The 27,286-nt window shown below is 42.1% G+C and overlaps 2 protein-coding genes across 3 annotated transcripts in view; one reads left to right on the top strand and one right to left on the bottom strand.

The window, feature by feature from the left end:
* The first annotated feature begins 5,512 nt into the window (after positions 1 to 5,512).
* Positions 5,513 to 10,424, top strand: SDR42E1 (short chain dehydrogenase/reductase family 42E, member 1). 2 transcript variants are annotated; one of them, XM_064159768.1, is made up of 3 exons: positions 5,513 to 5,682; positions 6,129 to 6,230; positions 8,000 to 10,424. In XM_064159768.1, the coding sequence occupies exons 2-3, from the start codon at positions 6,163 to 6,165 to the stop codon at positions 9,099 to 9,101; spliced, it is 1,170 nt and encodes a 389-aa protein (XP_064015838.1). In that variant the 5' UTR covers positions 5,513 to 5,682; positions 6,129 to 6,162; the 3' UTR covers positions 9,102 to 10,424. The 2 variants fall into 2 exon arrangements, with proteins under 2 accessions (XP_064015838.1, XP_064015840.1); XM_064159770.1 differs by lacking the exon at positions 5,513 to 5,682 and adding an exon at positions 5,814 to 5,922.
* Positions 10,425 to 14,871: 4,447 nt separating this feature from the next.
* Positions 14,872 to 27,286, bottom strand: part of PLCG2 (phospholipase C gamma 2) — a 54,716-nt gene continuing 42,301 nt past the window's right edge. The window contains exons 25-32 of the mRNA XM_064159996.1: positions 26,982 to 27,084; positions 25,798 to 26,007; positions 25,077 to 25,222; positions 23,694 to 23,808; positions 22,293 to 22,460; positions 21,464 to 21,552; positions 17,935 to 18,119; positions 14,872 to 17,177 (exon numbers count right to left, since the gene is read on the bottom strand). Of these exons, the coding sequence (XP_064016066.1) occupies positions 17,135 to 17,177; positions 17,935 to 18,119; positions 21,464 to 21,552; positions 22,293 to 22,460; positions 23,694 to 23,808; positions 25,077 to 25,222; positions 25,798 to 26,007; positions 26,982 to 27,084 (1,059 nt within the window). The 3' untranslated portion in view covers positions 14,872 to 17,134. The remainder of the gene's footprint in view (positions 17,178 to 17,934; positions 18,120 to 21,463; positions 21,553 to 22,292; positions 22,461 to 23,693; positions 23,809 to 25,076; positions 25,223 to 25,797; positions 26,008 to 26,981; positions 27,085 to 27,286) is intronic.

Here is a 27,286-nt window from a genome sequence, read left to right as displayed (position 1 = left end):
AACATCTGTGAATGTCTCTTCACAAGATGTTTCTTAATGTACTACCTTTTAGAGAGTATAATCCTTTCAGGTACAAAGAGGCTTACTCTCTTTAGTCCCTGCAGCCCTGTGTGCCTACTCTGCACTGCTGAAATTATTCATGCAGTTATAGCATGTGCTAAACTTTGTCTTTTTATCTCTCGGGTGCTGCGATTACATTGGATAACAGCCTTTTATGCTGTGAAGCACTAATATGTTTGCAACATATTTTGCAAACACATATTAGCACCTCACAATATCAAGTAATAAATCAGTTCAAATGACAAACTAACCTGTTACATTTAAGGGAGCTTAAAATAAACACTTGAATCAACCACCCACTTCAGACACTTTGAAATGCTTTGGAGTATCTGTTAAGAATCCTTTGGGACCCTGTTTAGCTCCATGGGATGAGGCACTTGGTGCCATGGTCCAGGTGACTGGATAGGGCTGTGTGCTAGGTTGGACTGGATGAGCTTGGAGGTCTCTTTCAACCTGGTTGATTCTATGATTAAGATTCATTCACTCATTCTGAGAAATCACTTACCAGTGGGTGCTGCAGAGTGGCCAAAGAGACACGCAGACCATGAACAGCTATTTGTTACCAAAACAAAAGGGAAGAGCACAGGTTATTCCCAGTCCTGAGCTCTACCATTCACTCATCCTAAACCAGGGAACCTTTCTTTCTTCCCTTCCTTTTAGGATAAATAAAAGTCCTTTTGAAAATACAATCATCTGCATTTACAGAGTGAAAAAGGAGTTCGCTTCTGATGACTTCACAGAATGCATGCACCACTTTGTCTTGCTCTTTCAGAATCCTTGCAAAAATAACTCAAAGCATTTTTCAGTGTCTTTTTTAATATTGATTTTTTGTAACTAATGCACCAAAGATGACCATGGTGAAACCCACCCATAAAATTCAAGACTACCGTGTTTAGGTTGTTCAGCTCTGCCAAAGGAAAGCTGACCTGTGTAATCCTGTTGTTTACAAGACACAGTACACATATGCTGCATAAAACACCTACCAGGTAACCAAGCCATAAGGTCTAGTGCCATGACATCAAATATAACACTGATGTTAATGATGTCAGCTATCTCTCAGGTCATACTGGAGGATATGTAACTGCAAAAGGAATCATCTAGACAGTTTCAGAAGCTGGTTTGGCTGGAAAATAATATTTTCGTCCAATCTGATCTTTTGGGGTGAAAACAGCCAAAGTTTGAGCAGTTTGTACCTCCTGAAGATTTGACTCCACTCTTCTACACCCAACGTCACAAGCCAGAGCTGCTGCCATCACCTGGTGAAAGGAGGCTCTGAAAGGCTCCTAACAGCATGGCACAGAAACCTGTGAGGAGGGCCCTGACCTGCTGCCAACATCACAGCTGAGTGCCTCTACAGGCTGTTTGTTGGATCCTGCTTCTTTCTGGAACTGGAGGAGGAGGAGGAATCTGCTAGCAACAGGTAAACATTCACCCCCAAATCTGCATCTGTATTAACAACGATCCCAAAACTAAAATAAAACAGAGATTTACTTTTTTTACAGTATTGGAAGTATAGGCAAAAAATTCAGTGCCACATACACCACACTTCTACTTTCACCCAAGGATCTCAAAATACCCTGCAGCCAGTTTGACTCTTTGCAAGAGCTCTGATGAGTAGAAAATACCTTTCATTTCATTTTGCAAATTCCTGTTTTGATAACAAATCCATCACTTCCCACACCCACTTCTAGCCAGGACTGGAAATCATTATGAAATCATATCTCCTAAAATGAGAAAGCAGAAGAATTAGATTAGGAAAGTGATATAAAGCAGCTGTTCAGATGAACAATTTCAATCAGCCTTAGTGAACAGTGTTCACTAAACAGTGAATGCAGTTAATGTTTAAATCTTTTTCCTTCCTCAAAACTGAAGAGACAGGATAAGTTTTTCCATTACTGGAATTCACATCTCCACGTCACCAAATGTATGACACTTTGCACAAGCAATACTGTGAACAGGTGTCCTAAGAAGTCAGTGTTAACACTTTGAGAGTGTCTAAGTTGCATATTTGCCTAAACTCTCTAAGCCCCATACAATTGATTTCCTGACTTATTGATATTGGTACAACATCTTTGATCTGAGCTTCAGAAACACAACTGAAACAAGCACCACTGCAACCTTGGGCAGCGAAGAAGTGCAATGATCCCTTTCTTACAGAACTGAAATCAGTTTTCTGAAGGTCACACAAGAAACCTCTGAATAAAACTCAGATTAGCATTTTCATCCATAACCACATCCTCCTTTAAAAATATTCCAGTGTAATCTAGACTGAATGCTTGGTTCTAATTTTGAGCATTATAATGCTCTCACAATGTGAGTGCTGCTTTCAACTTTTTAGTGCTATTCTTACCAACTGGGGGTTTATGTTTCAGTAGAACCATTAATGTGGCTGGCTCTGACCTAGTTTGAAGGCTTGCTCTCTTCCCTCACCCTATTGTCCAATCAAAAACACAAAAAAGCATAATTAAGTAATACTAAAATCAATCAAATGCTGCAAAAAAAAACCCCAAAACAGTAGACTAAGGTTTATTTCCCCAGATGAAATATTGCTCTGCTTCCCAAGTCAGTACTGTTGGCACACTTTGTATTTGGCTGACAAAAATAATTTTACTAGCTAAGTATTTTAAATTGCAAAGGGAACCAGATGAACTAACATCCTATGAAAGAACAATTACTGATTTCATTGCTCGTTCTCTCTAACTTGCATTATTCCTTACATCTGCTTAGTTAGCTCTGTTTAGTTGCTGATTTAAGGATTTTTTTTTTGCAGCCTATTTCAGGTTCCTTCCAACTCAGGTTGTGGCATATAACCTCTCATTTCCACTGCACATGCTTCTGTCCTGACACATCTTGCCCCAGTGTGCAATTACACATATCAATGAGATCTCTGTATGAGCGACTGCACCACAGATTCTCTGTATGCTAGGGTATATGCAAGGCATGCTCTGAAATGCCTAACAGAGACTGGGCTTACACAGGCTTTAAAAAAACAACCAAACAATAAAAAATCCCAGGACAAATGTTCCATTATATAAAATAGAACTGGAAGTTGTATTGATGATACCTTCAGAAAGTCCATAAAGTCTTAGGAGAAGCAGTACCTGAAAGGAAATAAAAGTGCATGAACAAAAGGCTTGTGCAAAATGATGAGATCTGAGAGTGTCAAAGCTTAACATCAAACCTGTCAATGTAAAATGAGGAAAATATTTACCCACAGCTTTCAGGGATGTCACCATTTTGAAGGAATAAATGTGCCTTACTATTCTTTGAAGTGAAAAAAGGAATGTTTCCTATAAGGAGAAATAAAACTGAAATGGCTTAAGAGCAGAAGCTTTGCAGTTTCTTAACCACATTACATTCATAACATTTACTCTAATTATGAGATAATCTGACACAATTTGTTCATTGTAGGTAAAACACAAGGCAGAAAGCAAGAAGAGGCAAAATGCTGAAACAGAGAGAGGTCTCAATCCTGCAATCCGTACTGCATGGATGTTCACGAAGTCCAGAGGACAAAGCACAATCCTGAGGTTAACAGCTGCCTATTCAAACACAAGTGTTTACCCACACAGCATGGAGTGCAAGGTCAGGGACACTGCTCAGATAGCACAAAGCTCTCTAAGCTGTTGGGAGAAAGTGGCTGAACACATGAAGTTTCCATTCATTTGAGATACTCAATACCAGCACTGTCCCAGGTAACCCCTCTGGCTGAACCTGCTTTGTGCAGGGAGTTCAACTGGGCAGTACTTTACATTCCCTTCCAACCTCAACTGTTCTGCAATTCTGCTGTATTCCATTCCAGCACAACCTGTTTGCTCAGAAATCAGACATCAACTGTCACAGTCCATTGTGAGACTCCTCAAGGATAAAATATTTTGTCTTAGCAGATCTCAGGCAAAACTCAAGGTCCTTTTGTACTTTCTGGGTGATTAGATACTTGAGAAATTCTTCTAAAAATCTTCAGCCAGTAGGCTGAGATGTTGTAGATAAATCCAGAAGGTAAATGCACAGCCATAGGACTCTCATGTTTAGTATTTAGGGATATGTGATTTCTCTGCTTCCAAGTTAGGATACTCATACCTTTGTGAGCACCCCACTGGTTATATCTCTGAAAGGCATTTTGAGGGATGACTTAAGGCTGACTCAAACCCACTCTTCTGCCCATGCAGACAGGGAAATCAGCTATGATATATAGAACAAGGGGACACAGTCTCAAGTTGTGCCAGGGTAGGTATAGGCTGGATATTAGGAAGAAGTTCTTCACAGAGAGAGTGATTTGCCATTGGAATGGGCTGCCCAGGGAGGTGGTGGAGGCACCGTCCCTGGGGGTCTTCAAGAAAAGACTGGATGAGGCACTCAGTGCCATGGTCTAGTTGATTGGTTAGGGCTGGGTGCTAGGTTGGACTGGATGATCTTGGAGGTCTCTTCCAACCTGGTTGATTCTATGATTCTATGATTGCAGGATGCCCTCCAACCCAGATGTGCTCTGCACACATGCAGCAACTCTCCATAGGTTGTACAGCACAAGCTCAACGCTTGAGATTGCTCCTGAAGAGCCACAGAGGTTCACCAGCAAGAAATAACTGCTAAAAAAAAAAACTTCTTTAATGCTCAGAGAATTCTTTTTTGGATTTGTTCACTTTTAATCCTTACCAGACATCAATCAAAACAAAAACACAGCATAGGGAGCCTACTTCTGTCAAGGCTTTCCACAACAGAAACTCGTGTGTCTTGAGCAGTTTTGACACCGAATCCATTTTTCTGGCTTCTCTAACATTCCCCAGGTGGCTTGCACTTCTGCAAAAGGAAAAGGGAAAACAGCACAAAACCAGACTGTGATCACGCAGTCCTTTGTTGCCTCCTAGCACGGCTGTCTCACAGCTTGCAGGGGATGCTTCTCTGGGGCAGCAGCCCTGCTGCAGCTGGCCAGCACTCTGTGCCGTTTGTCCCTTTCAGCCTCCACACCAGGCACAGCAGGCTGCTGTTAGCGCCTTGTGTGGTACAGGCTTGCGAGGCGTGAACCACGCTCCTGGCACTGAGGTGCTGCAAGGGCACAGCTCACCTGAAATTCGGTGATCTTAAAGGTCTCTTCCAAGTGAAATGATTCTACGGCATGGGAGGGTTATTCAGACACTGCTGCGCTATCTTCTCGCATGTTCAGCAGCGAGGCGGAAACTCCCCTGCCCACCCGAAACACCCAGGACTTGTGGCTTTCAAGGACAGCCTCAGCCATCCCGCATCTCTGCAGAGTGTCGTACCCCTGGGAACACACACGCTGTGGGCAAAGTGCCAGCACCAGGCTGTGACACAGCGGGGAAGCGCTCAGGTTTCGAGGACAACAGGAGATTCACAGGTTTAAAGTGCCTCACGCTGTGAGCCAACCTCTGGTCAAGTGTAGCTGGGGAAGGGATGGGGGAAACGGCATCTCCCGGCCAGAGAAACTGACGCACCGCGGCAACCCCCGGCTAAGCGACGCGCACCGGCACCTACCGCCTACTCCCCGCACCGCCCTTGCTTACCTCCCGGCCCGGCCCGGCCCACGCTGCCGCCCGGCCGCCGCCGAACTCCATTTCCCGTGAGGCCCAGCGGCGGAGCTGCGGGAGGGCTGCGGCCGCGGAGCAGGTAAGGGCAGGAGCCTCGGCTGGGCAGCTGCCCCCGGGACCCCTTCTCGCCCGCGGAACCGGCCTGAGCTCCCGGCGGGGCATTTCTGAGCAGGGCTCGGCGGCAGAGGGCCGTGCCCGGTGTGGGGTGGCCGTGCCGACGGACGCGATGGCGCTCGCAGCGCTCCGCCGGCAGTCGGCGTACAGGGAATAGGCGCAGAACAAGGCCGGGGAGGGAAGGCGAAGGCGCTGCCGGCGTTCGGTAACGACAGCTTTCTTTTTGTAACACTCCTCTTTCCTCAGTTTTTGAGCAACACCGGGGCCCAATGCCGCCGGACTGCGCTTAGCAGATGGTGAAAGGAAGGGCTCCAACCAAACCACGACATAGACCTGTGAATGGCAGAATGTAACTAACTGAACATTAAACCCCATTGGTTCTGATGTGCACTTTTACAACGCGTTTTATAGGTCAATTTCCACAACCGGTGCCAAAGGAAAGAAGATGGGAGCCGAAACTGCTGTCAAGGAGACAGTGCTCATTACTGGAGGAGGAGGCTACTTTGGCTTCGGGTTAGTGCCTCAAGTGATCATTACGTGCGAGAGTCAATGCAAGAGATTGCTGCTGGTGAGGCAACAGCTGCAGGAGAGCACGGGGACAGAACTGCCTGATCCAGTGCACCCCATCTTATCTTAGAAAAACATGTTTGTTTAGAAGCGAGACTCGCTGCTGAATGTTAAGTAAATACGTTACCATGTTTCCAAATGTCAAGCCTCGCCTGGCTGCGGAGGTTTTTAGCTGGCTGGTCACCTCTGTAGTGGGGGTTTAGCTCATCCTCTTTCAGCGTACCCTCAACAGCAGGTCTGCGCTTGGATGCAGATCTTTCTTTTGACAGTAGGCCATGGCCTGCAAATAGTGAGAGAGATGCGCAGCTGTGTGTAGATGAAATACCCCAGCTGCTCTCTGTTCTCAGGAATGCATTTGTTTCTATGGACAGTGATGTTTTAGGGTTAGAGTTGTTAATAAGGTATGTATTTCAGTGAAATCCATTTCACAGTATCACCAGGGTTGGAAGAGACCTCACAGATCATCAAGTCCAACCCTTTACCACAGAGCTCAAGGCTAGACCATGGCACCAAGTGCCACGTCCAACCTTGCCTTGAACAGCTCCAGGGATGGCAACTCCACCACCTCCCCGGGCAGCCCATTCCAGTAGCCAGTCACTCTCTCAGTGAAGAACTTTCTCCTCACCTCAAGCCTAAATTTCCCCTGGCATAGCTTGAGGCTATGTCCTCTTGTTCTGGTGCTGGCCACCTGAGAGAAGAGAGCAACCTCCTCCTGGCCACAACCACCCCTCAGGTAGTTGTAGACAGCAATAAGGTCACCCCTGAGCCTCCTCTTCTCCAGGCTAACCAATCCCAGCTCCCTCAGCCTCTCCTCGTAGGGCTGTGCTCGACGCCTCTCCCCAGCCTCGTCGCCCTTCTCTGGACACGCTCAAGCATTTCCCCTCACTGTAGAGGGATCTACAAGCTAAATCATGTAAAGAAAAAATCCTATTTTGAGCCCTGGACTACCTTCTGGAGTACCTTCAGATGTGTAACTACTTACATAGTTGAGAGAGATTACAGTCGTGAACATTCAAGTGGGGAAAAAAATAATCTCAGAAGACACCCATCTGAGTTCTGCTTGTTTGGTTTTTTCTTCCTCCAGTCTCCCCCTTTAAGCACTATGGAAGTACAGCAGTTAGAGGAATGCTGGATTTATACAGTGTCAATACCTGTGTTTATATCTGTGAAGTAAAATGTAGGCGTGCAGCAAAGGATTCATCTCTGAAGCATCTCACTCATTCCTCTTCTCCATAAAATTCAAACAGTGACAAACCCAATGTATTGTCCTGACACAATCGGGATGGCACAAAAGCAGTAAGATAAAAACAATACATGGGGATGTTTTAAATGCTTGGCTACGGGTTTACATCTGAAAGGTTTGCTGTTGCTGGTCTGTAGGGGACAGAAGCAGAAAAATAGCTGGTTTCTTCCTCAGAACTGCTGAAAGCAGTTATTTCTGTTCAGATTTTTCCTTTACAGAAGTTCCACCTCTTTGTTCCCTTTTTTTTTTTTGGTGTGTGTCCAAAGTTCTGGTGGAGCCTAAGAAATTAGTTTAGCATCTAAGTACCACAGCCCAATCTTGCCCATAACTGATGGCTGAATATTTAAAAGACCCAATATTTAAAAGACCCAAAATCAGCATTAAAATCATAGACTTCTCTTAACCTCCAGGTGAAATGTTTCATGCATCACTCTGCTATGCATACTAACATACGGTTTCTATCATGTTTTAGTTTAGGCTGTGCCATGTACCAAAAGGGAGTTGATGTGATTCTCTTTGATGTTGTGAAGCCACTTCAAACTGTGCCAGAGGGAATAAAGTTCGTGCAAGGGGATGTCTGTTGCCTGTCGGAAGTGGAAGAGGCTTTCAGAGATGTAATCTGCGTATTCCATATCGCTTCCTATGGAATGTCTGGAAGGGAGCAGCTGAACTGGAAACTGATAGAAGACGTTAATGTGAAAGGCACAGAAAATGTCATCCAAGCCTGCAAGAGCAGAGGAGTGTCGAGTCTGGTTTACACAAGCACATATAATGTGGTATTTGGAGGCCAGGTTATAGAAAACGGGGATGAATCTCTGCCTTACCTACCTCTTCACCTTCATCCAGACCACTACTCCCGGACCAAATCTGTAGCTGAAATGAAGGTGCTGGAGGCAAATGGCGCTGAGCTTAGAAACGGGAAAGGTATATTAAGGACCTGTGCTCTCCGACCAGCAGGCATCTATGGACCTGGAGAACAAAGACATCTTCCAAGAATAGTTAGCTACATTGAAAGGGGACTGTTTAAATTTGTATATGGAGATCCACAGAGTTTAGTAGAATTTGTACATGTAGACAATCTAATTCAGGCTCACATTCTTGCCTCTGAGGCCCTCAAAGCTAACAAAAAGCACATAGCTGCAGGCCAAGCCTACTTTATTTCAGATGGCAGGCCTGTAAATAACTTTGAGTTTTTCCGGCCCTTGGTGGAAGGTTTGGGTTACAAGTTCCCAACCTGTCGCCTGCCTCTTTCTGTTGTCTATTTTTTTGCATTCCTTACTGAAGTAGTTCATTTGCTGGTAGGACATGTTTATAATTTTCAGCCTCTCCTCACTCGCACAGAGGTTTACAAAACAGGTGTCACACATTATTTTAGTATGGAGAAGGCCAGAAAGGAACTGGGGTACCAACCTCAGCAGTATAGCCTGAATGAAGTGGTTGAGTGGTTCAGAGCTCAGGGCTGTGGACCAAAGCCAAGAAAGTACAGCATTGTGCATCTTGCTAGGGATGGAGGATTGCTCTTCCTGCTGATTGCTGTGATGGTCTCATGGCTTTCATCCACTGTTTCACTCTGAAAAGATGAAATGCTGAGTACGGAGGACAGAATTCAGTTATGTTCTCTGAGTACTTTGGTTTTGACAGGTAACAGAATGGAAAAAAGGACAAGAAAAAATAATAAAATAGACATTTTTTGTAATGTCATTCAGGTAAATAGCAGTTTTATCCCTGGGGAACAGAAATGCTGAGTAAAAAGATGCTAATTTTTATACATAGTTCTCTTCAAAGCAAAAATTTATCAGATCACTAATAAGGTGAAGCTCAGTATTGCTACAAGCAGCATTTTATTTTCTGGTAAAAGAGCACGCTACAGTGAATAGAACAAATGTCCCTAGGCTGACCCTTCTCCTTCCCTAATGAGACTATACTCTTCATTCCTGCCTTTTATTCCTAAAACTTTGGTGCTACGTGATCCAGAGCAAAATAAACTTATTCCTTCATCACATTCCAAAACCAAATCCTGCTTTCCAGCTTGGTGTTGCGTGAAGCAGGGGTAAACTTAGTAAGAGATGAAGTCCTTTGCTTTCTAGCCAGTCCTCAGAGATTAGAAAGGCTAGGGGCCAGTGGATTTCTCTTTTACTAGTGATGCCAGTTAGGTGGGGTGTAGTTCCCAACGCCACATGTATGAGCAGCCCAGTTGTATTGCAGTGGGGCTGCATTTCAGCATGAATGATGGTTTGGTTACATTTGCAGTGTTTCTACAGATTATTTGCATTGCCAGTGATGGAGACTTGGCTGCAGCAATTGTTCTACAGCTTTACAATTGTCACTACTCCCTTAATTACCTGGGACAACATACACTGAGTACCAGTGCCAGGACACAGCTTACCAAAAGTGTGTCCCTGCTGGATAGAGAGGAAGACAAACCTGTCATAGTGTCCCCAGTATTTTGTTTGTGGAATTCTCACCCACACACTGGGTTCCAAAGGGGCTAACATTGATGACTCGGTTTGCTGTTGTGTAAGGTGTTGGGGGAGGACTGCAGTTGTATCACTGAATGGACTTCTGGGTTGCACAAATAATTCTTCCTGGCCTCTCAGACTTTGATGTCTTCTGCTGGGAAAAAAGCCATCTTCTGCCAGGAATAGCTAACTGCTGTGATAAGCGAGACAAAGGCATTCCAGGGCCACACCTGGCCTAAACCAACATCCATGTTTTGATCTCATCACCAAACATGGACAGTCGTGTCTTCACCCAGTGTTCTGATTCAGAACTAGATGCTTATCAACAAGTTACTCTTTTCCTATTTCCAGTATTTGTGCTTCCAACACTTGGATGTATATGTGCCTAACCAAGATTGATTAGCTCCTAGACAATAAATAAATGCTTCTTTTAATACATTCTGGTTTGCTTTTCTGAGTTAACTCTGTGCTATCTGATGACATTTCTGGGAAAGGCACAATGGTTAATCTGAGTTACAGCAAAGTGCTCAGAGCAGCACAGATTTGTAGATTTTTTTTCCAACAGTAAAATATGCCTGTTTAAAATGAATGAGCTACTTAAAGTACATTCATAAATAAGACTTATGATTTTTCCCAGCATTACTGAATGGTTAAACAAATAATCCATCAAAGACATTTACTAAATGATTACATTCATTTTCCACTGTTTATACAACATTTCTAGCATTTAATAATATTTCTTTTAACACTCAGCACAAGCTGAATAGAACTTCAGCTCTGTTGTAGGATGATAGACGCTCGATATAATGAAACTCCTAATTTTGTGGCATTTTAAGAACAGTAAATAAGATCTCAAGTACAGGTCACTGCTGACTCTAGCAACTCCCTCATCTCTGTCAGTCAGAACTGAGAAATTTCACATCAAAACGTTAAATCACAAAGTTATTTAACCCACCAGCATTACAGTTCCAGTACTTCTTGATCCAAGTCCTCCTAAAAGTTCACACTTCTCGTAATGAGCATCCCATTTTAAAGCTGAAAATACACAAAGACTAAGCTAATTCTTTTAAACTACTGTGATTACAATGAGGAAGTAGGGAGAAAGGTGGACAGAAGCTCTACTATATTGTTAAAGCATTCTCAGAAAACAACAAAAATGCCTCAGTAGAGAAACCAAGCTGCAGGTCAGCTGCCACCTCTGTTTAGAAAACAGAGAGTTTTGTAGTTAGTCATGACAGAAGACAGGATTATTTTTAGAGTGCTGAGTTCTTTTCCTGAGTAGTTTACCTTTTAAAATAAAAAACAATCACTACTGGTAAATACATCTTTTGTTTTGCTTGAAATCTGATTTTTCCTCCTCTTTCATTCCCCTACCATTGTGGACACCATGAAAGGAACTATATTTAATACTTAGCTTGAGGGACAGCTCAAGAGAGAACTCAGCTCTTTGTTGTTTGTCGTCGTTGTTTCCTATAATAGCAAATAAATGGAGGGGGCCTGGAGCAGCTGTGTTTGTATAGCAGGAGCACTGCACTCCTTTATAAAGTGCTTATGTGCTTCCAACAGAGTGCTGATGGCAGAAGGGCCACTTTCCAGAAGCCATTACTGTACATCATCATAGTCTGCAGAAAGGAGAAAACTTTGTAAGAAAAAAGAGAAAAAAATTATGTTTGTGACCTCATAAAAGCTCTGGATTGCTGTCTGCATTCCAACAAGCCCCGTGTTTGCAAGTGAAAACTGGTTAATTTTCCCCTTTCAGTTCTCTGGTTTTGACTTGATGTTATCAGAAACAGATTAAGACATTTTAATGTCAGCAGAAGCAGCAGACAAAATGTACAAGAAACTGCACAAGCCTGTTGCAGAGAACCACAGCATCAGTATTTCACGTTGAATCTTGTAAAGAGATCTTTTTAAGAAGGTATGGAATATAACTCCTGTGCCCCAGAGGAATTTCTTCTGCTATTCCTGCTATTTTTATTAGCAAAACTCAGCTAATGCCATTCATAACTATCTCAGCTGTGGGCTTGGTGGAAAAACCCATGAAAAGATGCTATACTCATGAAGCCTAAGTTCACTCTGTTAGTACTGACTGAGGTTGAAGCCCTGCATAACTTTTTAGGTACAACAGAAGAGGACAGTCCTGAGAAGTCAAAAAAGCCCAAAACCAAACCAAAGCAATAAACAAAACTGCTAAACAACTCATAAGTAACAGAAGTGCAGAAGCTGAGCTCAACACATGAACCTTCTCATCCATCTGGAGTCAAGGACAGAACTTTGCACTGATAACAGAACAGAACAGAGTTATTCTGTCCTAACAGCCCATGACTTCTGCTTGAGTACAAGGTACTAAATCAGGTTCTTGCTAGGAGAAACAGGCAGTGGCTTGGCAATGGCTACCCCAGACCCCATCAACAGGGCACTGGTACAGCCATTAATTCCCTGTCATTCAGTTCCAACTAGTGAAAAAGCCAAGTCCTGACTACAGAGGAGGTGAAGGATACTCTTCCTCTTTCCAAAATGAAAACAGAAAATCTGCTGCTCAAGCAGATACTTTTAGGCTGCCTGCACATTACATATGTATAAAGCTAGCCAGAGCTGCTCCATTTAAAGTATTTTACAGAGAATTCTCTCAACCTTCTTACTAGTTTGTAATTTGTTTTTACTACTCTTGCATGAATACCTGCATAGATTAAGGTAATTAATTCAACTGTTGTGTCTGTTCCCAAATTTTAATGTATTGCCTCTTTCCCTGAAAGTTAATTACCAGAAATGCCATCTAAAAACCAAAAAAAAAAAAAAAAAAGCAGAACTTAGGATACAGCACAGCTTCAGCTTTTCCTAGCCTTCAGAATTACTTCACAATTGGTTGGTGCCTTACTATGAAAGAATGACACTGATGTTACAAGTGAATAGTTGCAGAATCATAGAATCAGCCAGGTTGGAAGAAATCTCCAAGATCATCCAGTCCAACCTATCCCCCAGCCCTATCCAGTCAACTAGACCATGGCACTAAGTGCCTCAGCCACTCTTTTCTTGAACACCTCCCTGGGCAGCCCATTCCAATGCCAATCACTCTCTCTGTGAAGAACTTCCTCCTAACATCCAGCCTATACTTTCTCCGGCACAACTTGAGACTGTGTCCCCTCGTTCTATTGCTGGTTGCCTGGGAGAAGAGGCCACCCCCCACCTGGCTACAATGTCCCTTCAGGTAGTTGTAGACAGCAATGAGATCACCCCTGAGCCTCCTCTTCTGCAGGCTAAACAACCCCAGCTCCCTCAGCCTCCCCTCACCAGCTTTGTTGCCCTTCTCTGGGTGCATTCCAGTACCTCAACGTCTTTCCTGAATTGAGGAGCCCAGAACTGGGCACAGTACTCAAGGTGTGGCCTGACCAGTGCTGAGTACAGGGGAAGAATAACCTCCCTTGTCCTACTGGCCACACTGTTCCAAATAAAGGCCAGGATGCCACTGGCTCTCTTGGCCACCTGGGCACACTGCTGGCTCATCTTCAGCCTACTATCAGCCTACTATCTACCTATCTATCTAGACACACTTTTTTTTTTTTTACTAAAACATTAAGAATAATAGAAAAAAATATATTCCAAAGACTCCCAACAATGAATAAAATCAAAACATAAAATCAACGTACACTCACCCAGCACCACTTCTGCCCATGCAATTAAGGCAACCTTACAGGCAGAAATCATTTTATGGTCAACATAAAGATACTGTGCTTCCAAAATAACTAAAAACTCATCTTTGCCTGGTTCAGACTTTAGTTGAGTTGATCCAAATCTGATGCTCACTAGGGCTGAAGCTTCTATCCACCTATCCCTGTAAAAGGTTGGTTAGGAGTTGCAAATCAAGCACAGTCTTTGACCTTTTTCTTCTGCCCTACTTGTTTGCAGCCCTAAGTGGTGCAACAATATCCATGTCTATGGAAAGAGTCAATAAGTCAGTTTAAAACAGAAATGCTCTTCCTCAAGCCTCCATCAGAACATACCAGCAGACCACTTTTCAACATGAATCCACTCAAATGACTGGCTAAATTAATGAAATCCAACAAGCAATGCTTAAACAAAGAAGCATCTGACACCAATTATACCACTGCTGAGATATCAAAAATTATTTATTAAAAATAAGTTATTTTAAAGATTTCAAACAGTTTCTATAAGAACACAACAATCTGACAGATATTGTTAACTTCCAAAAATGTATACATGGTTTTTTCCCTCCCAGGTTATAAAATTAGCACACACATTCCAACCCACTTCCATATTAAAAACACAACTGTGAAAGAGTCTCCACAGGGCCCGTGCCCTGATAAAGCATCAAGAGGTAAGGTTTTGGAGTGAAAACACACAATGCCAGAAACAAGAGACGAGTTAGGAGGGAGTCTTGCCCATCACCTGACGGTCAACAAAACAGCCAATGCAGTATTTTGCTTCCAAATAGAGTGCAGCATTATATCCTGGGGAAAAGTCTGACTAAAATGAAATGCATTTCATAAATACTGAGGGAGCGCCTCTTAAAACTTTTAACATCTCACACGTGTATAGAATGTGCACAGGACTCTTTCAAAAGACTGTAAAATGTGCTAATTCTTAACTATTTGCACAGCAGCACCACAGGGATCCCCTGCATTCATCACACAACAGCTGTCCGGTGTCAGGAACATACACAGCAAGCCCAGACAAATGGATACTTTGGTTATGTCTGCTCTGGAATTGCACTTAAAACCCTATAAAACAAACCTAAAACCTCCCCAGAGCAACAGCCTTGAGCTCTAGAGTTTGAGCTCCTTAAGATGGAGTGTCTTATAGTCTCCCGTTTTTGTGATCAGTCCAAACCTAGGTGGTACTCAGCTGCCTATAAACCCTGTCCCACCTCAGGCCCTGCCAGAGACAAGGCTTTGAGTCACCTTGTCTTATCAACACTGACCCCACAGTGTTCTCACAACGTTAAATGGGAATCATGTAGGCCGCTGAATGAAATATGCAGCACAGGAGACAGATGATATGGCAAAGTAACCACATCCTGGAACGTGCTACTAAATGCATGCACACCTGTGCAGCACAGGAGACAGATGATATGGCAAAGTAACCACATCCTGGAATGTGCTATTAAATGCATGCACAACTATGCAGCACAGGAGACAGATGATATGGCAAAGTAACCACATCTTGGAACGTGCTACTAAATGCATGCACACCTATGCAGCACAGGAGACAGATGATATGGCAAAGCAACCACATCCTGGAACGTGCTACTAAATGCATGCACACCAGAGGTCCCTCCCCTCGAGGAACAGCAACTGGATGATCCCATTTCTTCTGGATACTGCAGATAAGCCCAGCTTTATACAGCAGTCAAAGTTACAGCTCCACTTTCCAAATCCACAGTCGATGGATTTTTTTTTAGCATGGTTGAAGGAGATTCTGCATCCATCTGATCCTTAAGCAAGTCAATCACAACTGGGTACAGAAGAGATTTCAGGCAGGAGGAAGAAAAGCAGAATTGCCTTTAACTTTGCTCTCGTTTTCAGCTGGGTGATTAGTAATTAATTTCTTTATAATAAAAAATTTACAGAAGCCACCCCATTGTGGGACACACGACTGCAGCACTTTCATCTTTGAGACAAGACTGTCTTCACAGAATAACTAAAACCTCACAGGGGTTCCTGAAACCATCCTCTGTGAATACACAATGGCATCAATTAAGTGCCTCTGCAAACAACACAAGGCACAGCACGGGGAGCAAGAGAAACTGAAAATGGCTGAGGCAGCTTCATCTGGCTACGAGTCCCAAAGCCATCCAAGTTTTCTGTGATCAGAAACACAGAGCTATGTATGTAGCATCTTATGCCTCAGGCAGTCACTTAGAAAAATGTAACTCCTCTGCACACATCTGAAAGGTAAAGTCAAGCATACAGACAGCAACACTCCACCCATACAGAGACAAAGCAGCTAGGAACTGGACAGTAGTAACATTGTGCTAGAACAAGGAGCCAACACATACACACATTATGACAACTGGTGTTAAACGCACCATAGGAGGGCATCTGAGTCTGTTCTGGCAGCAAAACACGTGCTAACAAGTTTGCTCCTCTGTAGCTCCATCTTCATTCAATTAAAGCTGTGAGAATGGTGTACCTCAGCATTTGTGCACACTGGGATTAGACACATTTTGGGGAAATGGTCTTCATTTACAGAACATTATCTGATGCTATCATCCAAGTAGGACTGCGAGGTTAAAAAATTGAGTTCATTATAAAATTCACTTCTAAGGACCTCAGCAACTGAAAGGACTTTCAAAATAATACAACACTGAAGGAAATGCTTTTAAGAAGTTGAAACACCTTCCTCTTCCTCAAGCTGGTATTTCCTACTGCATGTCTTAGAACTTTTCCTTCCAGCGCTTTGAGGCTGTGACCATAGGTTCACAGGAGTTATTAATACAGGCCCACACCACTTTACTTTCTCAGGCCTTCACAGACAGTTCAGCAGGAAAAAAACACAACTACAGTTGCAGAGGATATTTGGGTTCAACAATTAACATATTATCTAGTTCTCAAAACTGTAACAGCAAATTTTTAACAGAGGACAATACAGTATAAGCTATCAGCTGCCCCAAACGTTTTATGCAGTATCAGAAAGTACAATCTGCTGCCCTGAGCACTGTGGCGTACACGACAAGGCAATGCTGCTGCAGAAGTGCTTTTACAGCATTTAATAAATTAAAAACTTACTACTAGTTAATCTTAAGGAGCCAGGTTGTTAAAGTGGTGTGGTTCCATGCATGCAAATTGTTGTGAATGTCTTATCTATAGCCTGCACACACAAATATAGCAGATGATTACTTGTACTTCAGGTATTGATAACAAGAAGTGAGGCCTAGCCAACTACATGCCCTCAGATTTTAGAAATCCTGAATACAAAGAAGGCCTGGCCTGCACAGAGGGAATGCTTCTTACAGAATATAAATTATTGGGAATTAAACCAGTTTTTTCTTATAACAAGAAATTGTTAAGGAAATTGATCTTTCCTCCTCCTCTTCTTCCAGCCGTTCAGCCTGATGAGACCATCACTGAGCAGGATGACCAGAATAAGTTAATGTCTCTTCCTGAAGCGCACCACAAGGACTGATTTCTTCAAGAGTAGAATTTGCTGTTACTGACTTTCTTCTCCCTTAACCTTAAGGAAAAAGAAAAGGAAAATGTCAAGCCTACTTAAGGACGTTCTCAGGAAAAGAGTCTACCGAATTCGACTTTAGATACAAGCAGCAAGCAGTTAAGTACTGCAAATACTTTCCTCAGTATATGAGAGTAAACCACTGACTCATGCAGCTGTTTAGCACACATACAAAAAAGGGTACAAAAAAGTAAACAGAAGTCTTCCTTCCATCCCATCTTGATTTCCTACTGGTGTATGAAGTCTCTTATCTCCCTTGCACCCAACCCAAAGGTGACAGCAAATGAGGAAGACCTTTCCCCTAAGCTCTGGATGCTTAACTGACAATTCGATGCTGTGACAACACAAATACTGTTTGTGGGTTTTGTGGTTTTATGTCTTCTGTTCTCATACATCTAATATACTAATGAAATTTCCAGAGACATAACTTTGAAAGTGTAGAAAGAATGAGGTGATCTATTTATTCTTCCAGGCTTTACCTGTGACAAGCAGGAGAGCAGAGGAATATGAACTCACAAGATTACAAGTTTCACTCTCGGCACTGAAACTGAGATTTCACTGAACAGACATTTCACAGCATCTGGTGGCCTCTAGCGGCTTGCAGCCCAGCCTTCCTTCACTGCAGCCCTCCCTTGCCTCTGATGTGCTCATTCCACCCTTGACATTCCTTCGATGCTTGTCTTCCTAAATCTGGGATTTCCTTTCCTTAAATCACATCTAGGCAGATCTGCCTTGGGAAGCAGAATGATTACCAACCCACCTGCGGTTGCATGACTCTTGATAGATCTGTAGTTTGTGCTCATTCACAGTGAATTCTTTTAATATAGCATCTCTGTTAGGATTCCTTAAGTTCACATGAGTGTCATAGAGGAACAGTTGGCTATTAAGCTCCTCCTGGCGCTTCCGAAGCTGTCGACATGAGGAGTACAGCTCTTCTTCGCTCTCCTTCAGAAGAACATTAGTAATCAACAGAGAATCAACATGCATTGGTGGATTATTTTGTTTTCCTAAAAACATTCCATTACCTTCCTCAAATCAGTTTTGTAAGAATTTTCTGGAATGGTTACAGAAAGTAGAGAAGGAAGCCCTGCCAAATCCCCTCAGCCCCACAGTATCAAGAGCCATCTACTCTACTGAGGGCACCAGCAACATTTCAGCACAAGTCATGAAATGTGTTTATCTAAACTGGAATATTCATCCCTAATAAAGCATGTCAGCCTGTTGAGGAAAGGACAGCAAACAGTGAATTCATGATGGGTTAGCAGACTATAATAGCTGGAAAAATGCTTTTTAGTTTTAGATTGTTCCATCATATTTGTGTATTACAGCACACACTGCCAAGCCTGCTGCTTTCCTATTCAAATCCAGAGTAAAGGTGGAAATACTGCCCAGTAAATAGCATCTCTAGTAGCAGCAAGTACTCAGATGACCAAGAGAGGAGGAGGGATCCTATGTTTCTATGGAGCTACGCCAGTACAATACTTGTGGAGGAACTGACTTAGGTATTTGAAGAGTAATTTACAGCAGTCTCAGTTTCTGATGTATATTGATCACAGTAGGTGGTCTCAAAATATTTCACAGACATAAACCAATCAGCATAATTCTCTTTATGATGTTATTTTAATACTTCAAAACTTGGGATACAAAAGTGGTCTCCTTTATAGAGTTACTACTGGGGACTAGTACTAGCAGGACTGAAGTATTAATTTTCACCTCAGCAGCAAAACAAGATACTCATTCTACAATCAATGACTTGCAATCAATAAATGTAATAAATCCAAACATTTTCAGAGGTGGCATACTAATCAGAATGCCTCTTTCTGCACTCAGTCCAGTTCTAGGAAAACTAATAGATCAGCAACATGCCCAAGAGTTTCCAGCTAAGGCAACAAGATCCTTTCCTAAACCTTTTTCCTTCCTACACAGACATGAGTTGAAATAACTGAAGTAACTCTCGGTGCTATGCCACTAAGAATTTTAAAGGTGTTTTTTTTCCTGTTTGGAGTATCTTGTTGTTTTTTTGTTGTTTGTTTGGGTATTTTTTTTGGGGGGGGGGGGTGTTTGTTTGTTTTGTGTTGTGGGTTTTCTTAAAGCAGAAGGAACTTTTGTATTCCCAAACTGCAAAAGGAAAAGCAGATTGCCAATTACCAATGTGCAGGTGTAATCACAAGATTCATATGTACTACTGTTTGTTCTTGTAAGTAAATGCATCCACAAAGTTAAGACTTTAGAAACCCATTTAAGAACATCCACTTCAATCTTTATGTTAAAAACACACACACCACCGAGGCTGACTGTAATCAGAAAATGTTGAAGAAATACATGCACTTTTTGAAGCAAATAAATCCATTTTCAAGCAAATAAGACATGCTTCTAAATGTAACCACGATCTCAGTATACTGCAGTTTCTGCAATGTCAGGAAAATCAGTTAACTTCAACAAAAACTGCATTATGGCCCCCCCCACAATAATTCACCAATGTGCATGCTTATGTTTACAATATGCTTGTTTTTCTATTCCTGATAAAATTCCACAGCCATCTGTAACTCCCCTGTATAATTGTATGTTTCATATCCAAGAGTATGCAGATGGGTTCTGTATATAAACAGGCCTGTTATTAAATTATATCATTTTATGGAGGGTCATCATTTAAGAAAAGGGCAGAAGAACAGATGGAGACAGCCTTGATCTCTTCTGATGCTTCTTGAACAATCTGACAGAAGTTCTAAAGCTGATTAACTGTGGCGAGTCTTGGTTTGCTGCAGAGTACCAAACAAAAGGGAAAAGCTCTGAAAGTTCTCCTGCCACTGCATTACCACCCAGAGACATCACACACTGTAAAAACAGAGAGCCGTGCTGCATCTTCATTTGGCTTAACAAGCAGAAGGGGCTTCGAGAGTGCGAAATGCGCTACTGTCAAAGGACTCGGTGCTGACAGATTGGGAGACATACTGCTGCTCTGAACAACGCTTTAAGAGCTGCTCCTGCCCCAGGCAAATAATGATCTGAATTCCTGAAGAGAAACCACGGCAGGAGGAACTCGCAATACATCTACAAGCAATATCCATGCTCAACATCTTAGGCAATGGTGAGTTGCTGTCAGTTTTCTCACAGGCAGCTAGCCAAGAAAGCAGCAGTTAATCAGACCTCCTCTATCAGACTTGTGTCCATGAAATAGGAAGATTTTAAACACTGTCTCCAAAGAACGCAGGTCTCTCTTGTTTACACACACACAGACACACAGACACATTTTGTCTCAGCTTCTAGCCCTCTCCTGCTCTCTTCTATTTCTTTGCTAGCCAACCAAAGGAGCCTAGGGTGGCTGCCAAGCACCGTCATTACTCAGTCATTTCACATGTGCTGGAAGGTGGCTTTGTGAAAAGAGTATTTGAAAAAGGTTGCCTCTCCTTCCTGAAGAACAATGTAACTGAATGGAGTCTTTTCCATTTCAGTGTTTGCAACTGCAGGCACAAACCCCTCCAGAGACAGAATGACTTACAGTTAGCAGAAATTGGTGTTTCAATCATGGAAAAAAATGTACACTGGAGTGTAAGACGTAAAAGACTACAAATAAGAAGTGGGATCTTTTCCTCTGAACCTGAAAAGTACTGGAAAACACCCTTGAAATACTGAATTGCTAGAAGCATCTTTAAACATTCATCACATGGCCTCTACACCAGTGTATGTAAATTACATAAAATATTACTGAGACAGAGTCTGAGAATAATCCCACTTCAAATCAACAAATACAGCAGCACCTTTGGAACACCAACAAATGCCACATTAATGCTGGCTTCGTGAGCAAGGATGCATCATTGTTTTTCCCCTGTATATTTCAAAACACTAGTACTTCAATTAGGTGTTTTAAGAGAGGCTTGAAAAAAAGTAGATTAGCACTTCTGCATGGAACAGAATGTCTTTAACAAAAAAATGGGAGAAATTACCATTTTCTCTTCCTAAAGTGATTACTTTTCATGTATGACCTTTAAAAAAGATTATTCTATGAAGTCAGAGTTGATTTTAGCTGGTTTTGCATGACATCCATTAGTTAGCAAGGGAAGACAATGACCATGCCATTACAGTAAAAAACAGTGAAGGTAATGAGGCTTTGGTAGTGCATTGTTTCTTTTAACTGCTACGTAATCTGTCCACCCAGAGGAAGTGTAACTCAGTTTCTGTTATTTGTCTTTCTCAGTACCTGGAGACACAGAAAACTAAATCCTAATTTCCTGGTTTCCCCAAAGAACAGACAGCATAATAAGTGCCCTAAACACTCGAGTGGTTCTCACCAGAACTTGCTGCATATCACAGTGAACCAGAAGTGAGGCCAGCTCTATATCTTCACTATAGCCGTTCTTGAGAGGAACTGATCTAAAACCTGCCATGGGAGAACATACACAGAGGACAATTAGAGTCAAGGCAAAGGGTTAGCTGCAGTCAGGCTCTGCTCTGACAATTACAGGTAAGCAAAAGGCAAGAATGGCAAAATTGAGAAACATTTGATTTCACATGCTTTTGAAAACTAAAGGTAGAAGCAGAGGAAAGCAGAAAACTTGTTGTACCTTCACAACTAAAATAATTAACAAAACAAAGGCACTGACATCAAAACAGAAGAATAATCTTCCCAGATTTCACTCAGAGGACATAACCCTGTTGCCGAAACAGAGTATGTAGAAAGGACAGAGCAAATTATTCAACATGATGCTTTCCCAATTAAAAAAAAATAAAATCAAGAGGGTGAGAAGATTACTTTAAATACTTAATGCTACACATGCAGTATCATAATAAACAATGGATTAAAGCAACTCTGATCAAAAGAGCACTTGTCCTTTGGTGCACTGTAGCTGCTACTGAGAGCCAAGTCACAATACACCAATGCCGAACAGTACCTTTCTGGCTTAGCAGGCACTTAGTACATCCACTCATCTTACCTCCAGGGACATAGAATCATAGAATCAACCAGGTTGGAAGAGACCTCCAAGATCATCCAGTCCAACCTATCCCCCAGCCCTATCCAGTCAACTAGACCATGGCACTAAGTGCCTCATCCAGTCTTTTCTTGAAGACCTCCAGGGACATAGAATCATAGAATCAACCAGGTTGGAAGTGACCTCCTACCTGTTTTGATTCCTTTGATGGGAAAAGTGGCATGTGCTAAGAAATTGGGATCACTGAACATATCCTCCTCATAAACAACGAAGCGCAGAAACGCCAGATTTGGATCATAAATTTCAAATTTCACTTGCTCTGGACACGGTGCCCACACTGGATTAAGGCCATTGTCATCTGTAACAAAAAGGAAACATTTTTAGTTTGAAGCAGTAATTCCACTTCATTCATGTATGGGTATGTATCCCAGGATATTTTCTGATGATTAAAAAGACCCAAAAATCCTATTTACCATCTGTCTCATGTTGTAACCTAGCTTCAGAAGGTTTGTGTCTGTTTATCTGAGGGCAGGGGGGAGGTATGAAGAAACTTGGCAGGGATGGAAATCCAGAAGAAAAGCTATTATTTGCTTTGAAACAAATAAAACCTCCTTGGACACATAGTTGTAAAAAAATCCAAACCCAACTAATTCATTGCTCATATTCATGAGCCTCATGCTCCACAGTGGAGTAAAAACATGAAAAGTTCTGGGAAGACTAATGTAGAATGGCCCAATTCTTGTAGCCTGTTATAGAAAATGGAGCAATCTGGTATGTGTGACACAGCCAGGAACTTTGCTCTCCCACAAGAAGCTAAAATCATGATCCTCTTCTCTGAAGTCCTCAAGAGCCACAATGCATGTTCTGCTCAGGATTCTGTGTTTATTTTCCACTGGTATCAGTGGTTTAGACAATTAGAACCTAAGCCTTTTGTCTACTCTAGGAACACTGCATTAAATAGTGAAATATTAAGTGGCTGGGACGTTGCCCCATTTCAGTGCACCTGAATGGAGCTTGTATACACACAAAATACACATGCAGACAAACACATATCCCTTATCCAGAACGCAGCAGTGAGCTTTGTCCAAACTTCCATTGCATTGCAAGTTATGTTGCTTTACAGCCCTATATACCCAAGCTGTCTCCAAGAGGATGCCAGTTTGGGGATGCTGAGTTTAAATAAACACAGTCTGGATCTCACAGTACTAAGTCCCCATTTGGGCCAGACTTGGGAACTGACTAGCACTGTCAGAGGCACTTTCAAGGCAGCACTTTTAAAATATGCAAATGCACAAAGTTGTGTCTGGGCAAAAACATAACAGAATTGTGAGTTCTCATTTTTTTTACAAACTGCAACAGTACTTTTTATTCTAAATTTGATGTAAAGTTTCTCAAGTTAACTGCCCCCCAAGGCAGATGGGTGAATACTACTGCCTGACTCATCAGTCCAGGGCAACAGCTAACTTACTCCTCCCTAGCCACACTGCTGGCTGAAAGCAGACAGAAATTCATAGCATCTTCCACTCGCTTTACTTAAGCACACTGAAGTATAACCATACCCCAAATGACACAGAACGCTGCAGATACTCACTCACAACTGATGTCTTGAATTTGCTGTTATCATACTCAGCCCCACAAATTTCTACCTCTACAAAGGGACAAGCAATGCTTCTACCAGGTTTAGGGAGGTGACGAGCACCTAAAACCTGCAAAAGCAACTCTGTGTTATAACCACCTCCAGAAGAAACCTGGCACCATTATTTGCATACAGAAGGTAGCCTACAGAACTAGAAGAGGAAAAAAATCCACAAGAACATGCAAAATTACACAATCCCTCTCTTGAACATGCTTAAATGTGTTAAACATACTGTCCATGCCACCAACAATAATCTTCCACTGTTTGAGTAACCCAATTATTCTCATTGTATGATACTGTAGCTGACATTCATTACATACAGTTCCAGACTTTATTAAATACCTATTTTAAGAAATTCCTGCTTTACATTCATGGCCCCTAATTACCTCTTCTCTAAACTGTAGTGAAAAACAGCTAATGTGTTTCTTTTTTCTCAGAAAACATATTTTTAAAGGCCATCTCTTGATGTATAGCAACTAAGAACAGAAACAAGTTCAATTCCTGTTTGTATTCCTGGCACTAGAAGACAACATGGTGTCATTTCCAAATGATAAACCTATCTCTTCATGAAAACTGAGAATGAGCAGGCTCTGCTCACTTGCTCCCTGGGATAGGACAAGGAGCAATGGGTGTAAGGTGCAGCAAAAGAGGCTCTGCCTCAACACAAGGGGGAACTTCTTTACTGTAAGGGTTCACGGAGCACTGGAACAGGCTTCCCAGAGAGGTTGTGGAGTCTCCTTCTCTGAAGCCTTTCAAGGCCTGTCTGGATGTGTTTCTCTGCGATCTGTGTTAGATAGTATTGTCCTCCTCTGGCAGGGGGGTTGGACTCAGTGATCTCCTTGGGTCCCTTCCAACCCCTAATATTCTGTGATCCTGTGACATTAAGTCACAGTGTACTAAATATGATGAGGGGGGGATCAATTTATTATTTTTTTCTGCTTAGTTTCTGTATTTAATTATAAATTTCTTTCTTCCACAGTGGAAATCTCTGAGCTAGTTAGTCTGCAAGTAACCAAGTTCCAATAGGACTCTTCTACTGAGAAGTCGATTGGACTGGAAATGCAAGATAGCTCATTTGGAATTTTTCACCAGCAATTATATAAAATTATCCCAGGACTGTGTTTGCAGTCCTACACCATGTGCTTCATTAGCATGATAAAGATATATATTTCTTTTCAAGAACCAGTGGAGTTAGTTTTATTCTCAAACACACTGACATTTAAAATCAGTATTTTGACAATCTGTCAGATCTTGCTCTGAAACGTAATAGCTTTATTTTTAGCTTTATAGAGATATTTATGTCTTGCAAAAAAGCCATAATTTACAAAAGAGATTTACCCTCACTGTCATAATCATCTGCAATTTCCTCTTCGAGTCATTTGGCATTGGGTCATACTCTTCACTTCTCATGCTTTCTGGCTGCAGAACGTAGCCAGTGCGTCCATTAAGTGAAAACAAGGCATGGTTCAATTGCATGTATTTATCTAGGGAGAGAGTTAAACAGTCATAACGTCCCCATTTCAGTAAAGCTAAGAAAGTACCAGACTATCAGCTCATCCCCATTAATTCTTTCTGGTCACCACTTTATCAGAAAGAACAGGGAAGGTAAGTTGGATGACTCTGTTCCCCCTCAGTAACTGAACCTGACGAGTCACTTCTCACCAATTTTAACCCCAATAAACCCACCTCCATTCACAATCACTTTCCTATCCATGTGTCATACTGTAGCTAGCCAGAAAATGAAACACAGCCTTCTCTGTGGCTGAACAAGTGTCCATGCACCTCCAACTCACAAAGAAATCAAGGTGAAATAAACTGTTTAGAGTTTAGGGCTAGCTAGGTTCTGAGACAGGGCTTTTGGAGACTGATTTTGTGAAACCAGCTCTATCAGGTGATCCACACGCTCAAAACCAAACTTTCAATCTTACACATCCCCTCTTGCAGGGAAGTACAAATACACAGGACAGCCATAGTGAGTAGTACAGCAGAGAGGCCAGAAATGGGCTTGTTCATGGTGAACTGGAAGGTGGACTTGATCCTTCTTTAAAGGGAATATTACCTGGAGTTTGGAAGTTAAGAGCCACCATCTGGGAGCCACAAAGCCAGAGGCGAAACGGGTCATAGTTGGATGAGTCAACCCTCTGTCCCTTAGGATAGACACGTGTCAGTCCCTTCAGGTTGTATCTCAGCAACTCAACTGGCTTTTGCTTAACAATGCTCTCTGCCTTGGTTTCCACAAAGGACCGGATTTCTCTGAAATCAGGATTTTCTAATCAGGGTAAGAAGGAAAAAAAGTGGTTACTACAGGAAGACAGAAAGTGGCATTTATACTGCATTTCTACTGACAGAGTCACAGAATCATTAAGGTTGGAAGAGACCTCTAAGATCCTCAAGAACACTTTGTTTTACTTTGTTTTGCTTTGTCCTTTAATGCAATAATTGGCAAGAGTTTTCATGCAGACATGGCAAAATGTTTGAGCATCAAGTCTGAAAGTTAAAATTGCCTGCTTGCCACATGCTCTGCAGCAGGGCAGGTAAGAGTCCACTGTCATATTCTCATCTCATCATTGCTAATAATGTACTTCTGAGCACTAGGACACATATTTAAATGAGACATCTTTTCCTGGGTTTAAACAGGGAGAAGGAAGGGTGAGCCAGGGTTAGGCAATGATTCAAACAATTACTATAATTATAATGTCTTAACTACACTGACAGCTTATTAAAAATGTTTGCAAAGAAACTTGAAGAAAAAGGGCATATTTGCTGCCTTCTCCAGCAGCAGTGACAAAAAGCTGGAAAAAGAAGTACACATTTCAGTGTCAGATTCCAGATCTGTAGTTCTCATTTGTATTATGAAACTCTCTACCATTCCAATAGTTTCTGTAAATGGTGAACAGATTCCTAGGCAAAAAAATACATCATTCACAGGAAATCCAATTTGAAAACAAGTACAAGCATTCAGCCAGAGCTCTTCATCTCAAAGAGGTCAATGACACATAACTAGTGAGCTTCCTCATGAAAGACACCTATGAGAGGGTGTCCCTAGTTAACTAGTTAGAAATTAGTGACAGTTTAGTGCTGAAAGTTGAAAATTCAAGCTCTACAGTGTACAACTTCCAAGTGCCCCTGAAAAATGCATGGGTGAGGGAGAACTTTGTTTTCTCTCCAGTTCTATACATTTCAACTGACATCTGTAAAGACAGGAGAAAAGGTAAAGTTCAGACATAGTGTTAAAGGAAGTACCTAAATTGTCCTTGGTTTTGCTTGTTGGCTTGCAGTAGATTACCAGATCAGATAATTCAATAGCAATCAATTGATTCTTTTCCCAGTATTTCCTCCTGTTCTCCTGTGAAATGTAATAAAGTTTTAGATTACAGATACACTGACTATTATGGTACAGTAACTCCAGGGTATCCCTTAATGAAATTAAAAAGATGATGCATTCCTTTGTTGCCCAGATGCCTATCAGATACTTCAGATGCTTGGATAGATGTAATGTACTTACAGACCCAATTCAGAACACAGGCTAACCAACTGGGTTTGGGTTT

Source organism: Pogoniulus pusillus, chromosome 20, assembly GCF_015220805.1.
Source record: "Pogoniulus pusillus isolate bPogPus1 chromosome 20, bPogPus1.pri, whole genome shotgun sequence".
NCBI lineage: Eukaryota > Metazoa > Chordata > Aves > Piciformes > Lybiidae > Pogoniulus > Pogoniulus pusillus.
Note: the sequence above shows the minus strand (reverse complement) of the source record. Positions and strands in the feature narration are given on the sequence as shown.

Coding starts and splice junctions, on each gene's coding strand:
- SDR42E1 (XM_064159768.1), top strand. CDS start 6,163: ATGGGAGCCGAAACTGCTGTCAAGGAGACAGTGCTCATTACTGGAGGA. Junction 6,231..7,999: donor GGAGGCTACTTTGGCTTCGG/GTTAGTGCCTCA, acceptor ATCATGTTTTAG/TTTAGGCTGTGCCATGTACC.